Here is an 18,552-nt window from a genome sequence, read left to right as displayed (position 1 = left end):
CATGGAGAGCACACACGTGAAACATGGCTCCCATGAAGCCCAACCAAATATATGTCAGGACAGGTGCAAAAGCCTTTCCCAATGGGGCCGCAGAGGGCCAAAGCAAGGAAGTCTTGCTGAAACTTATAGATCACGTAGATAGATTCCTGCGGGAATCCCACCAGTGTTGGGCGTCATACTTTGTGGGGGGTGGGGGGGGGGGGTGGGGTGGGGGGTGGAGGGACAAGGCCTTAGAGAGGAGGCAGTTGCTTGCAGAGTGCAGAGAAGGTTAAGGGAATTGAGCAGTTATTTTAACAAACTGAGGGATTTTAATAGGCTGGGTAAGGAGATGTTTCCACTGGGATTATGTTGGTAACCAGAGGGTGCATATTAAAACCAACTGGCATGTGCTGTGGATGGCTATTGCCATATTATTGGAACAGAAGCAGGCCATTCGGCTCACAATTTCCATGCCAACCATGTGGCACCCATCTACATTAATCCCATTTACCACCCTTTGGTCTATATCTTCTCAGTCTCACTTAGTGATTCAAGTGTCCTTCTAGATGCTTCCTAAATGTTGTAAGATTTTCTCCCCCATCATCAGCAAGTAAAGCGTTCTGGCAGAGAAAAAAATAATAAGATGAGCCACTGTAAAGTAGCCCAGAGGCGTGGGGACTGAGTGACTTTGAGATGTCTGTTTACATACGGCAGGATGAATGAGAAAAGCCTTTGGGTTCTTTTACCTTTGAGTGCAGAAGAATGGAGCATTAAGGCAGATAAGGTGAGTCTCAGCGACTGGTTAGACCCCAGCTGAAATATGTGTCCAGTGCTGGATGCAACACTTGAGTCAAAGCCATGGATGGGAGCCAGGGGAGCTTGACTTGAACGGTGGCAGGACCGAGTGATCATCACAAGTGGGGCCTTTCCTCCCTCGTGTGTCAAATGTTATGTGTCAAACATTAACGGGGCTGCACCCGGTGGTGAAGAGTAGAGAAAACGCAGCGTGAGAAGATCAATGAACATGTTTGCTCATTGTGTAAGGAAATATACGTGAGGGGGAACACCTTGGGCTCACAATCTGGAAAGCATTACCTGTGAGTGGTCTCAGCGAGATTGTTCAAAGTCTACAACATCCAAAAGTAGAAATCCCACGGGGTTGTAATGAAAGGCAGGAATTGGGACAAATTATAAAGAGAAGGCACAGACTTGATTGGCCAAATGGCCCCGTCATGCTTCAGTCTACGATTATACACTTTAGACTTTGGCGTTAGAGATACAGTGCGGAAACAGGCCCTTCGGATTACCGAGTTCACACCAATCAGTGATCCTCGTACACCAGCTCTATCCAACACACGAGAGGCAACTTACAATTGTACCAAAACCAATCAATCTACAAACCTGCACGTCTTTGGAGTGTGGGGGGAAACTGGAGAACCTGAAGAAAACCCATGAGGTCACAAGGGGAACGTACAAACTCTGTAATGACAGCACCCAAAGTCAGGGCAAACCAAGGTCTCTGGCATTGTAAGGCAGCAACCCTACCAGTGTGCCACTGTGCCACCCCAGAAACGTCCCAACTTACCCCCTACCCACACAATGTGCTCCTTTAGCTGAGTGACACAAGAGTAATTCAGCATGCAAGCATCAACCCCTCAGTTTCACTAATCCTTCACTATTCTACTTTATTCTCCCTGCTTTCTTAAGAACTTACCCCAGATTCTACCACTCCACCAACACACTTAGGGCAAGTTAAAGTGCCACTTAACCTGGATGCACGCGCTTGGGATGTGAGAGGAGGTGAGAGCATCCTGCAGGAAACTCTGTGGTCACAGGCAGGAAGTGCAAAGTCCACACAGGTAGCGACCGAGGTCAGGATTGAACCTGGGTTGCTGGAGTTACGAGGCAGCCGCTCTTCAAGCTGCGTCACTGTGCCACCCTGCCCTTGTGCTCTCTGCAGTTGTATCCTTACAAATAAGGCGTGACGGACAATTGGAACGCGCCGTCTCAGACGATATATATATATATATATATATATCAGTGGTCCTCCAGTATTAATGTGTTCTTTCAAAGATGTGTTTTTCACCATTCACGAGGTCTGTCTGGTCTCGATGCGAAGGCCAGTGGGCGTCTGGGCACCAGAGCCATGGTCTACTACATGACCACCACCATCATTGCCGCTGTGCTGGGTGTGATCCTCGTCCTGGCGATTCACCCCGGAGATCCTGCACTGAAGATTCAGATGGGGGAAGGCAAGAAGAACGACGAGGTCTCCAGCTTGGATGCCTTCCTGGATCTCATCCGGAACCTCTTTCCCGAAAACCTGGTCCAGGCCTGTTTTCAACAGGTAAGAAACTGGTGACTTGTTTTCAAAAAGAAAGAAAAAAATGCAGGGGCTGTTGGAAAGCCTCTGGTTGATGACAGGGAAAATAAGAGGTGAAGATGTAGGAGGGTGTCAATGACAGGGTTGGAACTGTGAGGAGATGAATAACACCAGTGGTGGAATGCAGGTTGGGAGAGATGGTGAAAGCTTGCTATTCACCACTCATTTAGAAAGCTCTTTAAGGAAGGAGGTGAGGAGGAACTTCTTTAGTCAGAGGGTAGTTAATCTGTGGAATTAATTGCCACAGAGGGCTGTGGAGGCCAAGTCAGTGGATATTTCTAAGACAGAGATAGACAAATTTTTGATTAGAACGGGTGTCAAGGGTTATGGGGAGAAGGCGGGAGATTGGGTTAGGAGGCAGAGATCAGCCGTGATTCAACGGCGGAGTAGACTCGATGGGCCGAGTGGCCTGATTCTACTACACTTGTGAACTTGTGAACGTGACCTGTTTGGAGGAGATGTAAGTGATTCTTAGATAATTCCTTTTGTTAGATTATAGGTTTAGTACATTCCTTACAATGGAAGAGTATGTTGTCTCCAGGAGGAATGCAGAGAGTAGAATGGAGAAATCTCCAAGTCAGAAGACGTCTAGTGAGGAAAGAGGCAGCTTGTAACAATAGACAATAGGTGCAGGAGTAGGCCATTCGGCCCTTCGAGCCAGCACCGTCATTCAATGTGATCATGGCTGATCATTCTCAATCAGTACCCCGTTCCTGCCTTCTCCCCATACCCCCTGACTCCGCTATCCTTAAGAGCTCTATCTAGCTCTCTCTTGAATGCATTCAGAGAATTGGCCTCCACTGCCTTCTGAGGCAGAGAATTCCACAGATTCACAACTCTCTGACTGAAAAAGTTTTTCCTCATCTCAGTTCTAAATGGCCTACCCCTTATTCTTAAACTGTGGCCCCTTGTTCTGGACTCCCCCAACATTGGTAACATTCTGGTGGCTGCAGGGAAAAATGGAGACATCTAGAGTTGGAAGAGGGCGTTGTTGGATCTTGTGTAGGAAGGAACTGCAGATGCTATGCCAAACATTTGAACTCTCCTTCTCATTCCCATACTGACCTTTCAGTCCTGGTCCTTCCCCACTGTCAGAGTGGGGCCACACACAAAATGGAGGAAGATCACCTCATAGTTGCTTGGGCAGCAGTATTAGTTTTGATTTCTCCAATTTCAAGTAACTCCTGCATTCCCTTCCCTCCCCTCTCCCCACCCCTTCCCCACCCTAGTCATCCCATTAGTTCCACCGTTCACATCCTTGTATCCCTCTTGTTAGCACACCTGCCCCAGCCAACAAAGGGCCATTATGGACTCCACCCTTCCTGAGGTCACCTGTTGCCAGCCCTGATTTATTGTGGCCTTTTCCCGCCTCCAGTTCCCCTCCCCCTGCCCCCACCTCACCCCCCACCCCCCACCCTCCCCCCCGACCCAAAACATCATCTATTCCTTGATGCTGCAGAAATGCTGCCTGACCTGCCGAGTTACTCCAGTATTTTGTGTCTATCTTTGTGGCTAGATTTTGCTTTGATTCTCATATGGCGCTGTTACGGTGTAGATGGGAGGTTACCTAATTAGGGGTGGTACAGTAGTGCAGGTGGTAGAGCTGCTACCTCAGAGCTCCAGTGACCCTGGTTCAATCCTGACCTCTGTGTGGGGTTTGCACGTTCTCCCTGTGACCACATGGGTTTCCCATGGGTGCTCCAGTTTCCTCCCACATCCCAAGGACCTGCAGGTCGGGACGACAATTGGCCTCTGCAAATTGTCCCTAGTGTGTGTGTGAGTGAGTGGTGGAATGGGGAGAGCGTTGATTGGAATATGGGGAGAATAACAAAGGGGTTAGTGTTGGATTAGTGTAGGCAGGAGTCCGATAACATTAGAAGACATTAAAGGACAGGTACCTGGATAGGAAAGGTTTAGAAGGATATGGGTCAAACACAGGCAGGTGGGTCTAGTGTAGATGGGACATCTTGGGCAGTGTGAAGAGCCTGTTTCCAAGCTGTACGACTCAATGTCTCTATGACTCTATGACATAAGCCCATCAGGTCAAAGGGTCTGTTTCCATGCTGCACAAATCTATGGGGAAAACTCTGTATAGTCGTGGCCATCCCTCGAGGTCGTGGATGACGGTCTACATTCCGAAGAACGAAGACGCCTGTGCGTGTGTTTGTTTAACGTGTATTTGAGGTTGTACTTGAGGTCTACTATAAACCCACTGACTCGCACAGCTATCTGGACTACACTTCTTCCCACCCGGTCCCCTGCAAAAAGTCTATCCCCTACTCCCAATTCCTCCATCTACGCCGCATCTGCGCCCGGGATGAGGTGTTTCACACTAGGGCGTCAGAGATGTCCTCATTCTTCAGGAAACGGGGCTTCCCCTCTTCCATTATTAATGAGGCTCTCACTAGGGTCTCTTCAACATCCCGCAGCTCCGCTCTTGCTCCCCCTCCCCCCACTCGTAACAAGGACAGAATCCCCCTCGTTCTCACCTTCTACCCCACCAGCCAGCGGATCCAACAAATCATCCGCCAACATTTCCGTCACCTACAACGGGACCCCACTACTGGCCATATCTTTCCATCCCCTCCCCTTTCTGCGTTCCGCAGAGACCGTTCCTTCCGTAACTCCCTGGTCCACTCGTCCCTTCCTACCCAAACCACCCCAACCCCGGGCACTTTCCCCTGCAACCGCAGGAGATGCAACACCTGTCCCTTTACCTCCCCCCTCAACTCCATCCAAGGACCCAAATAGTCTTTCTAGGTGAGACAGAGGTTCACCTGCACCTCTTCCAACCTCATCTATTGCATCCGCTGCTCCAGATGTCAACTTATTTACATCGGCGAAACCAAACGCAGGCTCGGCGATCGCTTCGCTCAACACCTGCGCTCAGTCCGTATTAACCAATCTGATCTCCTGGTGGCTGAGCACTTCAACTCCCCCTCCCATTCCCAGTCTGACCTTTCTGTCATGGGCCTCCTCCAGTGCCATAGTGAGTCCCACCGGAAATTGGAGGAACAGCACCTCATATTTCGCCTGGGCAGCTTGCAGCCCAGCGGTATGAACATTGACTTCTCCAACTTTAATTGTTCCTCTGTCCCTCTCTTCCCCCACCCCCTTCCCAGTTCTCCCTCTGTCTTCCTGTCTCCACCTATATCCTTCCTTTGTCCCGCCCCCCTGACATCAGTCTGAAGAAAGGTCTCGACCCGAAACGTCGCCCATTCCTTCTCTCCTGAGATGCTGCCTGTCCTGCTGAGTTACTCCAGCTTTTTGTGAATAAATACCTTCGATTTGTACCAGCATCTGCAGTTATTTTCTTACACTATGTGCTTCACAAATCAATCAACTAATTCCAATGGCAAGGGAACCAAGACGATTGGAGCTGATAGATCTGTTGCAGCCTTCATCCGCCTTCACAGCCGTTGAGTTCAAGATAACTTCGTCCACCTAGTCCACCGTTGAGGTCATACGTTGGATCATTCTTAGTCTGGACCCTCATCCTTGACCTTACCGCCATGGGTGGCCCTACCAGAAGCTAGTGCTTCCGACGGCATCGCTCTCGGAATCATGGGGGCACACAAGCCTCGTCACCACAACAAGGTGAACGATCTGAAGAGGTCTGTATAGTATACAAGCAGGCCATGCAGATCCTGAAACAAATGCTGGAGACCCTGGTAATGGGTTGCTGAACTTCCCACTGCAACACCTAGATCTGGTGAGAGCAGTTCTGTACCGAGCAGCCGATTGAAACAAATTGCCAGGCCTTCTTTTCTCAGGCCGAGGATCTTCTTCCCTCCACTCGCCCAGACTGCAAACTACTACTAAGGAAGATACAAACAATCTCCCAGATGTTCTAGTGGCCAGAGATCCTAGGGTGACGGAGGAACTGAAGGAAATCCACATTAGGCAGGAAATGGTGTTGGGTAGACTGATGGGACTGAAGGCTGATAAATCCCCAGGGCCTGGCGGTCTGCAATCCCAGGGTACTTAAAGAGGTAGCTCGAGAAATTGTGGATGCATTGGTAATCATTTTCCAATGTTCTATAGATTCAGGATCGGTTCCTGTGGATTGGAGGGTAGCTCACTTATCCACTTTTTAAGAAAGGAGGGAGAGAGAAAACGGGAAATTATAGACCAGCTAGTCTGACATCAGTGGTGGGGAAGATGCTGGAGTCAATTATAAAAGACGAAATTGCGGAGCATTTGGTTAGCAGTAACAGGATCGTTCCGAGTCAGCATGGATTTACGAAGGGGAAATCATGCTTGACTAATCTTCTGGAATGTTTTGAGGATGTAACTAGGAAAATTGACAGTGGATGTGGTGTAACTCGACTTTCAGAAAGCCTTCGACAAGGTCCCACATAGGAGATTAGTGGGCAAAATTAGTTGAAAGACTGGAGCGACTAGGCTTGTACACACTGGAATCTAGAAGAATGAGAGGGGATCTTATCGAAACATATAAGATTATTAAGGAGTTGGACACGTTAGAGGCAGGAAACATGTTCCCAATGTTGGGGGAGTCCAAAACCAGGGGCCACAGTTTAAGAATAAGGGGTAGGTCATTTAGAACAGAGATGAGGAAAAACCTTTTCAGTCAGAGAGTTGTAAATCTGTGGAATTCTCTGCCTCAGAAGGCAGTGGAGGCCAATTCTCTGAATGCATTCAAGAGAGAGCTAGATAGGGCTCTTAATGATAGCGGAGTCAGGGGTTATGGGGAGAAGGCAGGAACGGGGTACTGATTGAGAATGATCAGCCCTGATCACATTGAACGGTGGTGTTGGCTCGAAGGGCCGAATGGCCTCCTCCTGCACCTATTGTCTATTGTCTATTGTCTATTGTCTACCGTCCTCTTTTCTAAAGTAGCATTGGAAGCTTGACCTTGGTTCACAGTGCCTTGGCAATAAGTTAATTCATACAAACCCCACCGACAGATTGGTATTGGGGCAAAAGTGGGTAAAATAGGTATCCAGGTTGCAAGACTGTTGAAGATGCAAGGATGATTTAATGTGATATTTAAAATGATAAAGGAATGCTTGCCTTCATCAATCTGGGCATTGAATACATGTTGCCAGGAAGTCATGTTGCCATTTTCTAGGACTTGGTTAGGCTGCACTTGAGTATTGTGTGCAGTTCTGGTCGTCCCATAACAGGAAGAATGTGGAGGCTTTGTAGGCTTTTTCCACACGTTATCTCTAAAACGCAGACTAAAGGTGAAGTGCCAAAACGTGGCTGGGGCTCAGCTTATTACTATTAATGATAAGCTGTAAGGATTTGATCTCTAAATTTGCAGATGACACAAAGATAGACAGGGAAGTGAGCTGTGATGAGGACAAGGGGGGGGGGGGGAGGAGGGGTGACATAGGGATCTAAATCAGCTGAGTGCAGGGGCAACACTCTGTCAGATGGGCGAGAGTGCGGGGCAATTTGAAATAGTCCATTCAGCAGCAGAAATATAGGAAGAACATATCCAAATAGTGAGAGATTGCAGAGCTCCTGAGCTCTGAGACGTAGGGGGAACTAAATGTGTCAGACACAGTCATTAATCAGAAAGCCAGTGTGCAGGTTCAGCGATTAATCAGGAAAGCTCACAGATTAGTTAGGGCAAGGAAAATTAAAGAACAGTGTAGTGGGGGTCTGCAGGACATTAATGAGACTGTATCTGGAGATGCCCACATGGTATTGATCTTCTTATTTAAGGAAGGATGCCTGGATGCAGACTAATACCTGGAATGAGGAGGTTGTTTTAGTGAGCAAACAAATACAAGCTGTAGGAGAAACTCAATGGGTCGAGCAGCATCTGTGGAGAGAGAAGGATTGTTGGCATTTTGGGTGGAGATGGTAGATCAGGTCTGAGTGTGGAGTTGGGAGATAGCCAGTAGAAAGAAGAGAACGGGACGGGTGGGATAAGGGCTAGTATGTGATAGATGGACCAAGGAGGAATGAAGAATGATGGGCAGTAAGGTCCGATAGGTGATGGACAGGGTGTGCTTGAGGTTTATTATTGAACCGAGGTACGGTGAAAAGCTTTGTGTTGCCTGCTGAACAAACAGAACAGATGCTGTATACCCTGTACAGATACTTATTCACAAAATGCTGGAGTAACTCAGCAGGTTAGGCAGCATCTCAGGAGAGAAGGAATGGGTGACGTTTCGGGTCGAGACCCTTCTTCAGACTGATGTCAGGGGGGCAGGACAAAGGAAGGATATAGGTGGAGACAGGAAGATAGAGGGAGATCTGGGAAGGAGGAGGGGAAGAGAGGGACAGAGGAACTATCTAAAGTTGGAGAAGTCAATGTTCATACCGCTGGGCTGCAAGCTGCCCAAGCGAAATATGAGGTGACCTCCCTGTACAGATACAATCAGTTCAAGCTCAAATGCAACAGATAGAGCAATGGAGAAGATACAGAGTGCAGAATATAGTTTTATATGGTAGCGCATCAGTTCCATAAACTAAGTCCAAAAGTCCTCAATTGGGTGGTGGTGAATCGTACACTACCCGAGCTTATGGAAGGAACATTCAGAAGCCCGATAACACAGAGGAGGAAGCTGTGTGGGAGTCTGGTGCCGTGTGCTTTCAAGCTACTGTTGCTTCTGCCAGATGGGAAGATGAATGTCGAAAGTCAACACTCTCCCTCAACGGCCAGTGACGGCAGAATCTTTGAAGGTTTTTAAGGCAGACGTAAATAGATTCTTGATAAACAGGAGGGGTTAAGAGTTATTGGGGACAGGTGGAGATGCAGAGTTGAGTCATATCTTAGTGAATGGTGGAATAAGCAAATCATATATTTGTGAGTTTGTACGTTGATAGCCTGAAACCCTCTATTTCTGCACAAATCCCCTGAACCTGGAGCAATGAGATGGAGTCTCCCTGAATCTTAGAACCTCTTAGCTCCGCGATGTTTATGATCTGGTGCATGGTTAATTAATTGTCCTCCAAATGTGCCCCTGCCAATAGACACAAACAGTCACCAAGAAAGTGGAGAATCCTTCTGAGGATCAGAGCATTGCCAACGTCTCGGCCATCATGCTGGAAGTTGTGAACGAAACCCTGAGAGAACCGGATGGACCTAGCTACACGGTCACAAAGAGCCTGCAGTTCAAGGATGGGATGAATGTGTTGGGTAAGGTCATGTCAACATTCTTGCATCCGTATCTCATGACGGGCCAGTTACTCTAGATGGGAGGATATTCATCTTATTCTGCAGCTGCCTGGGCCCTGCCCATGGGCCCTCATAGCATTGGCCAGTCTCTGTCGTCCCACACGCAGAGCAACAGGGACACGTCAGCATTGTTACATTGCTGTTCATACAGGCACACGTGGAGATCGGGATGCTCATTTATTCCTGAGGTAGCAACAGCGAGAGGCAGACAGACATAAATACGCCTATTTGAGTGTGGAGGGAGAATATTAGGGGCATGAGAACATTATAAACCTTTGTGTGGGGAAGGAATCGGACTCATTCACCTGAAGGGGATATTCGAGGCGATCCTTTTGCTTTTGCGACCTGTTTCCATGTTGTCTTGTTGTCCACCCTCTGAATCTTTCCCTGTAAGTCTTGGCAATTTTGTTTCCACCAAAGCTAGGCTCCATTGTTCTGTAGGGGAAAGCAGTGTAAGCACGAGCAGTTGTCCAGGGCCCTAGTGAGACCACACCTGGAGTACTGTGTGCAGTTTTAGTCTCCAAATTTGAGGAAGGATATTCTTGCTATTGAGGGCGTGCAGCGTAGGTTTACTAGGTTAATTCCCGGAATGGTGGGACACTAAGAAATCCTCATGGGAAAGGAACTTCCCTTTAGAAATAAGTATAGCTTCCCTTAAAGAACTTCCCATTAGAAATAAGTACAGCTGCCTGTTGGAGAAAACTCCATTGATCAGTTCTGTTGATTACAAGGGGCAAATGGATACAAGGAACACAAGGAACAGGTTCAATGAGGAGTGGCCAAAATGCTAAGCTGGTTAAGTGCTCGTACAATGGTTTTAAAATCAGCCTCAACCTTTCTCGTGGTGGTCCTGTGTATTGTGGATTTTAATTCTTTAGCAAGGACTGTCTCTCCTCTTCCTTCCTAAACTCTCTATTTCTGTTTTCACTGTAGTCGTTGGTGACGTTCTGTGAAACCTTCTCCTTGATCCACCTTTCGTTCATATTCCTGCACCTCTCCTGTGCGATTCACGTTTGTGTTTGGTCTCGCTCCTGTGAAGCGTTGTGGCATGTTTCCTGACACTGAAGGTGCTGTGTGAATGGTGTTATTGAGATTGGCTATGTGTGCAGGGAACGAGATTGGGAACATCTCTCGGTGACCACTGATGGCTTGCTCGTCTGCTCTCACATTATTGCAGGTGTGATTGGCTTCTTCATTGCGTTTGGTATCGCCATGGGGAAGATGGGGGAGAGGGCGCAGCTAATGGTGGAATTCTTCAACATCCTCAACGAGATCGTCATGAAGCTGGTGATCATGATCATGTGGTAAGAGCTGTGAGATCATTCACTGTTTGTACACCCGTTCAGTCCACAATCCCCCATGTGGACCTGCTCTGCTCCCCTCTGAGATCAAGGTGCGTTACTGGCTGGGTGCATTTAAAGAGAAGATAAGCACCACATGCTGGAGTAACTCAGCGGGTCAGGCAGCATGTCTGGAGAGAAGGAATAGGCGATGCTTCGCGTCCTCCACAGATGCCTCCCGACCCACTGAGTTACTCCAGCGTTTTGTATCTATCTTCGGTGTTACCAGCAACTGCAGTTCCTTCTGGTGCATTTAAAGAGATATTCACTTTCCTTTCCTCATGAACAACCAAGCTCTACCAGTGGGTTCAGTGATTTATGGCATTCGTCGTCCACCAAAGAGGGAATCCACAGCCCAAACCCATGGCATCCATGTAGTTTAACACCTGACCTTGCACTCATTAATCCATCAAGGAGATCAGCAAAATGTTCTCTGATTGGATAAACCATGACAACAACATGGAGTAGATGAGGCGAGCAACACAAGGACTTCTAAAGGGAGGATAAGTGAGTAAATCAGGGTTTTAAGGTGGCAGATGACCATCAGCACAAGGCAGTGAAGTGGAGTCATCACTTATGACACAGCAGAAGGGCATTTGGCCCATCGGTTTTGTGCCGGCTCACAGACCAATACCATTCCCCCATTAATAATCATAATCATAATCATAATAATCATAATAGTACTTTACTAGCCAAGTATGTTTTGCAACATATGAGGAATTTGATTTGCCATACAGTCATACCAACAAAGAGCAACAAGACACCCAAACACATTTTAACATGAACATCCACCGCAGCGACTCCCCCACATTCCTCACTGTGATGAAAGGCAATCTCTTCCCTTTGTTCTCCCGTGGTCGGGGGCCTTGAACGTACCGTTGACGGGACGATCTTGGCTCCCGCAGCCGGTGGTCGGGCCCTCTGCGTCGGGGCGATCAAGCTCCTGCATCGGGGGGAATCTCATCTCCCCTGCGCCGGCCGATCGGACCCCGAGTCGGGGCTGGTCGAACGTCCTGCGACTTTGGAGCTCCCCGACATCGGTCTCTACCCGAGACTGCGAGCTCCCCGATGTTGAAATCCGCAGGCCGCAGTTGGAGCGTCGATCCCAGGAAAGGGATTGCAGGCTCCAATGGTAAGTCCACGGTCCTGCGGTGGGACTCAAAGTCAGTTTCCAGCAAGGCTGCCAGCTCCATGATGTTAGGCCGCAGGGCGACCGGAGATACGATCCGGAAAACAGTTGTATCTGCGGCAAGGTAAGAGATTGACCCCCTCTCCCAACCCCCACATAAAACAACCCAGAGAACATTAACACAACCTTTCAAAACACACTAAAACTAACAAAAAAGATGAAAAGACAGACTGTTGGCGAGGCTGCCATCGCTGATGGCGCCACCCGGTCACGTTAATTTACTTTGTAATCTATTCTCCCCACGTTCGGTCCTGTTGTGTAAATTAATCTTAAATGTTAGCCATATGATCAAAATCGCAGCTAGAAACCAGCAGCATTTATTCACAAATAGTATTGTGAGCATCATAAACTTTTTACCCCAAACAATGAAGAGTCCTATCACCCAAAAGTACGTAGCAAAACTGAAATTGGTAGATGCTTATGGTAAGGGTACATGGAGCAAGGTGGATGAAGGGAAGCAAATCCCCATTAGACATTAACCTCACTGAATGGCTAAAGAAATCTATGATCCTCTTCACGTTACTCAGCTGTTAACCATTCCAAATCAGTGCATTGTGTGCAAATAAACCCTTGGTCATTGGTCAACCTTTGGCATCGAGGTTGACTCTGTTTCTCATAGAACTTCACAATGTCCTTTACAAATCCTAACTCATACCATCTACAGACTGACCTTCGTGACTGTTGCAAGCCCACCCTTGCTCAGTATGAACCAGGGTCTGTGTGCTGACAAAAAAGCTGTTCCAGCCCCTGGGTGACTGAAATAATTGCCATCATGTCACCTCTCTTTGGATGCCAGGAGAATGTTCCAACTGCGAAATCAGGCATTAGAAGTACCGTGGGTGGCACAACTTAGAGGAAAATCAACATAGCAGATTTGACTTGATATAGACAATAGACAATAGACAATAGGTGCAGGAGTAGGCCATTCAGCCCTTCGAGCCAGCACCGCCATTCAATGCGATCATGGCTGATCACTCTCAATCAGTACCCCGTTCCTGCCTTCTCCCCATACCCCCTCACTCCGCTATCCTTAAGAGCTCTATCCAGCTCTCTCTTGAAAGCATCCAACGAACTGGCCTCCACTGCCTTCTGAGGCAGAGAATTCCACACCTTCACCACTCTCTGACTGAAAAAGTTCTTCCTCATCTCCGTTCTAAATGGCCTACCCCTTACTCTTAAACTGTGGCCCCTTGTTCTGGACTCCCCCAACATTGGGAACATGTTTCCTGCCTCTAATGTGTCCAATCCCCTAATTATCTTATATGTTTCAATAAGATCCCCCCTCATCCTTCTAAATTCCAGTGTATACAAGCCCAATCGCTCCAGCCCTTTCAACATACGACAGTCCCGCCATTCCGGGAATTAACCTAGTGAACCTACGCTGCACGCCCTCAATAGCAAGAATATCCTTCCTCAAATTTGGAGACCAAAACTGCACACAGTACTCCAGGTGCAGTCTCACCAGGGCCCGGTACAACTGTAGAAGGACCTCTTTGCTCCTATACTCAACTCCTCTTGTTATGAAGGCCAACATTCCATTGGCTTTCTTCACTGCCTGCTGTACCTGCATGCTTCCTTTCATTGACTGATGCACTAGGACACCCAGATCTCGTTGAACTCCCCCTCCTCCTAACTTGACACCATTCAGATAATAATCTGCCCTTCTATTCTTACTTCCAAAGTGAATAACCTCACACTTATCTACATTAAACTGCATCTGCCATGTATCCGCCCACTCACACAACCTGTCCAAGTCACCCTGCAGCCTTATTGCATCTTCCTCACAATTCACACTACCCCCCAGCTTAGTATCATCTGCAAATTTGCTAATGGTACTTTTAATCCCTTCGTCTAAGTCATTAATTTATATCGTAAATAGCTGGGGTCCCAGCACCGAACCTTGCGGTACCCCACTGGTCACTGCCTGCCATTCCGAAAGGGACCCATTTATCCCCACTCTTTGCTTTCTGTCTGTCAACCAATTTTCTATCCATGTCAGTACCCTACCCCCAATACCATGTGCCCTAATTTTGCCCACTAATCTCCTATGTGGGACCTTGTCGAAGGCTTTCTGAAAGTCGAGGTACACCACATCCACTGACTCTCCCCTGTCAATTTTCCTAGTTACATCCTCAAAAAATTCCAGTAGATTTGTCAAGCATGATTTCCCCTTCGTAAATCCATGATGAAACATGAATCATCCTGCCACAACCAGAGAACAGTGCTGAACTACCATCTACCACTTTGGTGACCCTCGGACTATCCTTGATTGGGCTTTGCTGGCTTTACCTTGCACTAAACGTTATCCCCTTAACTTGTATCTATACTGTAAATGGATCGATTGTAATCATGTATTGTCTTTCTGCTGACTGGTTAGCATGCGACAAAAGCTTTTCACTGTACCTCGCTCGGTACACGTGACAATAAACTAAACTGATTTAATTTTCATCAGAGAAGAAAGGAGATTTACTTTAGAATTTAGTGATACATTGCGGAAACAGGCCCTTTGGCCCACCGAGTCCTTGTGTAACCACCGATCACCCTGTACACTAACACTCTCCTACACACAAGGGACAATTTACAATTCTTTTACTGAAGCCAATTAACCTACATCAGCACCCTAGGTCAGATCAAACCTGAGTCTCTGGCGTTGTAAAGCAACAACTCTGCCGCCCCAAAGATGGTTTGACTAGCAAAGCATGTGTCTCTTTCTCCCTCTCCCTCTCCCTCTCCCTCTCCCTCTCCCTCTCCCTCTCCCTCTCCCTCTCCCTCTCCCTCTCCCTCTCCCTCTCCCTCTCCCTCTCCCTCTCCCTCTCCCTCTCCCTCTCCCTCTCCCTCTCCCTCTCCCTCTCCCTCTCCCTCTCCCTCTCCCTCTCCCTCTCCCTCTCCCTCTCCCTCTCCCTCTCCCTCTCCCTCTCCCCTCCTCATCCCTCTCTCTCTCTCTCTCTCTCTCTCTTTCTCCCCCTCTCTCTTTCTCTCTCTCTCACTCTCTGGAATACAACTTCACGGCCTGTACATTTCACAGATACCTGGTACCTTCACAGCTTCGTGGCTTATTGGCCATAGACCATTCCCTCTACAGCTGACCAGCCCTATCATTATAGATAAAGGTAGCCCCTGTTCCTGCACCTCCGCCATATGTTGACAAGGTGAGGACACAAGCAATGATGCCAATACGTCAGGTAAGCTCCACACACACACACACACACACACACACACACACACACACACACGACACCCATGTCAGGATTGAACCTGGGTCACTGGAGCTATGAAGCAGCCGCTCTACTTCCTGCAGCTCTAAACCACTCTCAGCTCTTGCCTCTGAGTTTCAACAGCTTTTTGAAATAATATCTGGCTGATTTCAACTTCAAGATAAGTTCTGGACTAGAAATTGCTGAGGCCTGTTTGTAAAGGGTATCCACCAGCACAATGTGTGCACAGCGAAACTCCAGAAGCACTATTTAATGCTGACCAGCTGGCCTGTGTTAAACGTGGGCTGACTGAAGGGTGACTACTGGGTCAAACAGGAATAAGAATTTCATTTAGTACTGAGATGAGGAAAAACATCTTCACCCAGAGAGTTGTGAATCTGTGGAATTCTCTGCCGCAGAAGGCAGTGGAGGCCAATTCACAGGATGTTTCCAAGAGAGGGTTAGTTTTAGCTCTTAGGGCTAAAGGAATCAAGGGATATGGGGAAAAAGCAGGAACGGGGTACTGATTGTAGATGACCAGCCATGATCATATTGAATGGCGGTGCTGGGCTGAATGGCCTCCTCCTGCACTTATGTTTCTATATTTCTATGTTCCTCTCTAACTCTTGATCTGTGCTTTGTGTTATTAAGGTATTCGCCCCTGGGTATCGCCTGTCTGATTTGTGGAAAGATTGTGGACATAGAAGACTTGGAGGTGGTTGCCAGGCAACTGGGCATGTACATGGTGACAGTAATCACTGGCCTTATCATCCACGGAGGCATCATTTTACCGCTGATGTACTTTGCGATAACCAGGAAAAACCCTTTCTCCTTCCTAGCAGGCATCTTCCAGGCCTGGATCACCGCTCTCGGGACTGCATCCAGGTACAAATCCATTTGAGTGGTGTCCTCAACGAGGTTTATAAAATCGTCATGGTCATAGGTAGATCAGATAGTCATAGTTTAGTTTAGTATTAGTTTAGTTTAGAGATACAGCATGGAAACAGGCCCTTCGGCCCACCGAGCCCGTGCCGACTCGTGCACGATCCCCTCTCAGCGATCCACTATCCTCGGGACAATTTACAATTTTTACCGAAGTCAATTAACCTACAAACCTTTATTTCACAAAATGCTGGAGTAACTCAGCAGGTCAGGCAGCATCTCAGGAGAGAAGGAATGGGTGACGTTTCGGGTCGAGACCCTTCTTCAGAGTCTGAAGAAGGGTCTCGACCCGAAACGTCACCCATTCCTTTCTCTCCTGAGATGCTGCCTGACCTGCTGAGTTACTCCAGCATTTTGTGAAATAAATACCTTCGATTTGTACCAGCATCTGCAGTTATTTTCTTACATTATTTAACCTACAAACCTTTACGCCTTTGGAGTGTGGGTGGAAACTGGAGCACCCTGGGTAAACCCATGCAGTCATGGGGAGTACGTACAAACTCCACACAGACAGCACCCATAGTCAGGGTCGCACCTGGGACTCTGGCGCTGTAAGGCAGCAACTCTACTGCTGCGCCACCGTGCCACCCATGGTTTTTTTGTCAGGGTAGGAGAGTCTAAAACTAGAGGGCATACGCTTAAGGTGAGAGGTGAAAGACTTAATGGGGATCTGACCGAAAGGTTTTCCACACAGAGGGTGGTGGGTTTATGGTGGTAGAGGGAGTAATAATGACCTGTCTCCATTTGGGCAGCTAGAAGGGCAGGAATGATTGGACGGATGTGGGCAAATGAGACCATTTGGGTCGGCACGGAGGACCTGGCTTGTGCTCGATAGCTCTGTGAATCTCCGTTCAGCTTCATTGTTATTTTAGGGAGAGGGTACACGCTTGTGTGAATCCATGCTCCAAGGGACACTCTCACACCTACCTACCTGTTGACAGTTTTGGTGCCTTCAGAGAGAGGAGGGAAGGATCTCAAGATGCACAGCTCCAATGCTTCCTGAATCAGCAGCGATTGATGAATATTCTCGCTGACATGGCATATAATCGGAGCGAGAAATGCCACAGGGGTTTATAAGTAAAAGATGAACACTGCAAATAGTGTCAACTTGCCTAAAAATTAATAGGACATTTCTTATCAGGATTAAGAAAATGAAAATCAATTTCTTCCTCAGTCAAAGTTGATAGTCAGCACTGTCGTATGTTGAAAGACTGGAGTGATTGGGCTTGTGTACATTTTGAATTTAGAAGGATGAGAGGGGATCTTATTGAAACATACAAAATCATTAGGGGATTGGACACGCATGTTCCTGATTTTGGGGGGGTCCAGAACCAGGATCCACAGTTTAAGAGTAGGGGGTTGGCCATTTAGAACGGAGATGAGGAAAAACTTTTTCTCTCAGAGAGTTGTAAACCTGTGGAATTCTCTGCCTCAGAAGGCAATGGAGGCCAATTCTTTGGATGCTTTCAAGAGAAAGTTAGATAGAGCTCTTAATGATAGCGGAGTCAGGGGGTATGGGGAGAGGGCAGGAACGGGGTACTGATTGTGAATGATCAGCCATGATCACAGTGAATGGCGGTGCTGGCTCGAAGGGCCGAATGGCCTACTCCTGCACCTAGTGTCTATTGTCTATTCAGCATCCTTTTCGAAGTTGCTCCTTGCACCCTAAAGGAGGGGGGGGGGGGGGGAGGGATGCATGTGATTGGAGCAGAGCAAGGGAGCGGAGCGTGGGAGGGAAGATGTGTCTGTGGAGGTGAGACAAGATGTCGGAATAGGAAGGAGTGGGTTGGCAGTGGCATTTGGTGCAACACATCAAGAACTGGAACACTGCAGCAGAGAGGGCGGCTGCAGAACCCGCTGTGCCCCAGAGGCATGATGGCCGACACAGGGGAGAGCTAAAGTGGTCATCGTTAAGCAGTGCAGAGGGCCGTGAGCACGCGGGTGTGGGGGTGAGGAAGTTGATGGCGTGCGTTGTGTTTTCCAGCGCTGGGACCCTGCCTGTCACCTTCCGCTGCCTGGAGGACAACCTGGGCATTGACAAGCGGGTGACCCGATTTGTTCTCCCAGTCGGGGCCACTATCAACATGGACGGCACTGCCCTGTACGAGGCTGTGGCTGCCATATTTATCGCCCAGATGAACAATATCCATTTGGATGCGGGACAGATAGTGACTGTGAGGTATGTTCAAAGCCATCGCTGACTGGTGCCCTCCCTCAAAAGGACAAGATTAAGGACAACACTGTTTTCTAGTTGTATTGAATTAATGTCTTGTTCTTTGCACAACCTTTTTTGTTTCTCCGTCTTGCAGGATTTACGTGTACACTATGTGTAATGTGTGTTTTACACGTTGTCTAAGTCCATGTGTCTA

The 18,552-nt window shown here is 48.0% G+C and overlaps 1 protein-coding gene across 7 annotated transcripts in view; it reads left to right on the top strand.

Moving 5' to 3' along the window:
• LOC144602230 (excitatory amino acid transporter 2-like) overlaps positions 1-18,552 on the top strand; it is a 98,303-nt gene that overhangs the window by 63,010 nt on the left and 16,741 nt on the right. For all 7 annotated transcript variants that reach the window (XM_078415064.1, XM_078415067.1, XM_078415069.1 and 4 more), the window contains 5 exons: positions 2,076-2,326; positions 9,314-9,479; positions 10,696-10,822; positions 15,893-16,126; positions 18,168-18,362. In XM_078415064.1, coding sequence (XP_078271190.1) covers positions 2,076-2,326; positions 9,314-9,479; positions 10,696-10,822; positions 15,893-16,126; positions 18,168-18,362 — 973 coding nt within the window. The remainder of the gene's footprint in view (positions 1-2,075; positions 2,327-9,313; positions 9,480-10,695; positions 10,823-15,892; positions 16,127-18,167; positions 18,363-18,552) is intronic.

This window comes from Rhinoraja longicauda, chromosome 18, assembly GCF_053455715.1.
Source record: "Rhinoraja longicauda isolate Sanriku21f chromosome 18, sRhiLon1.1, whole genome shotgun sequence".
Taxonomy (NCBI): Eukaryota; Metazoa; Chordata; class Chondrichthyes; order Rajiformes; family Arhynchobatidae; genus Rhinoraja; species Rhinoraja longicauda.
Note: the sequence above shows the minus strand (reverse complement) of the source record. Positions and strands in the feature narration are given on the sequence as shown.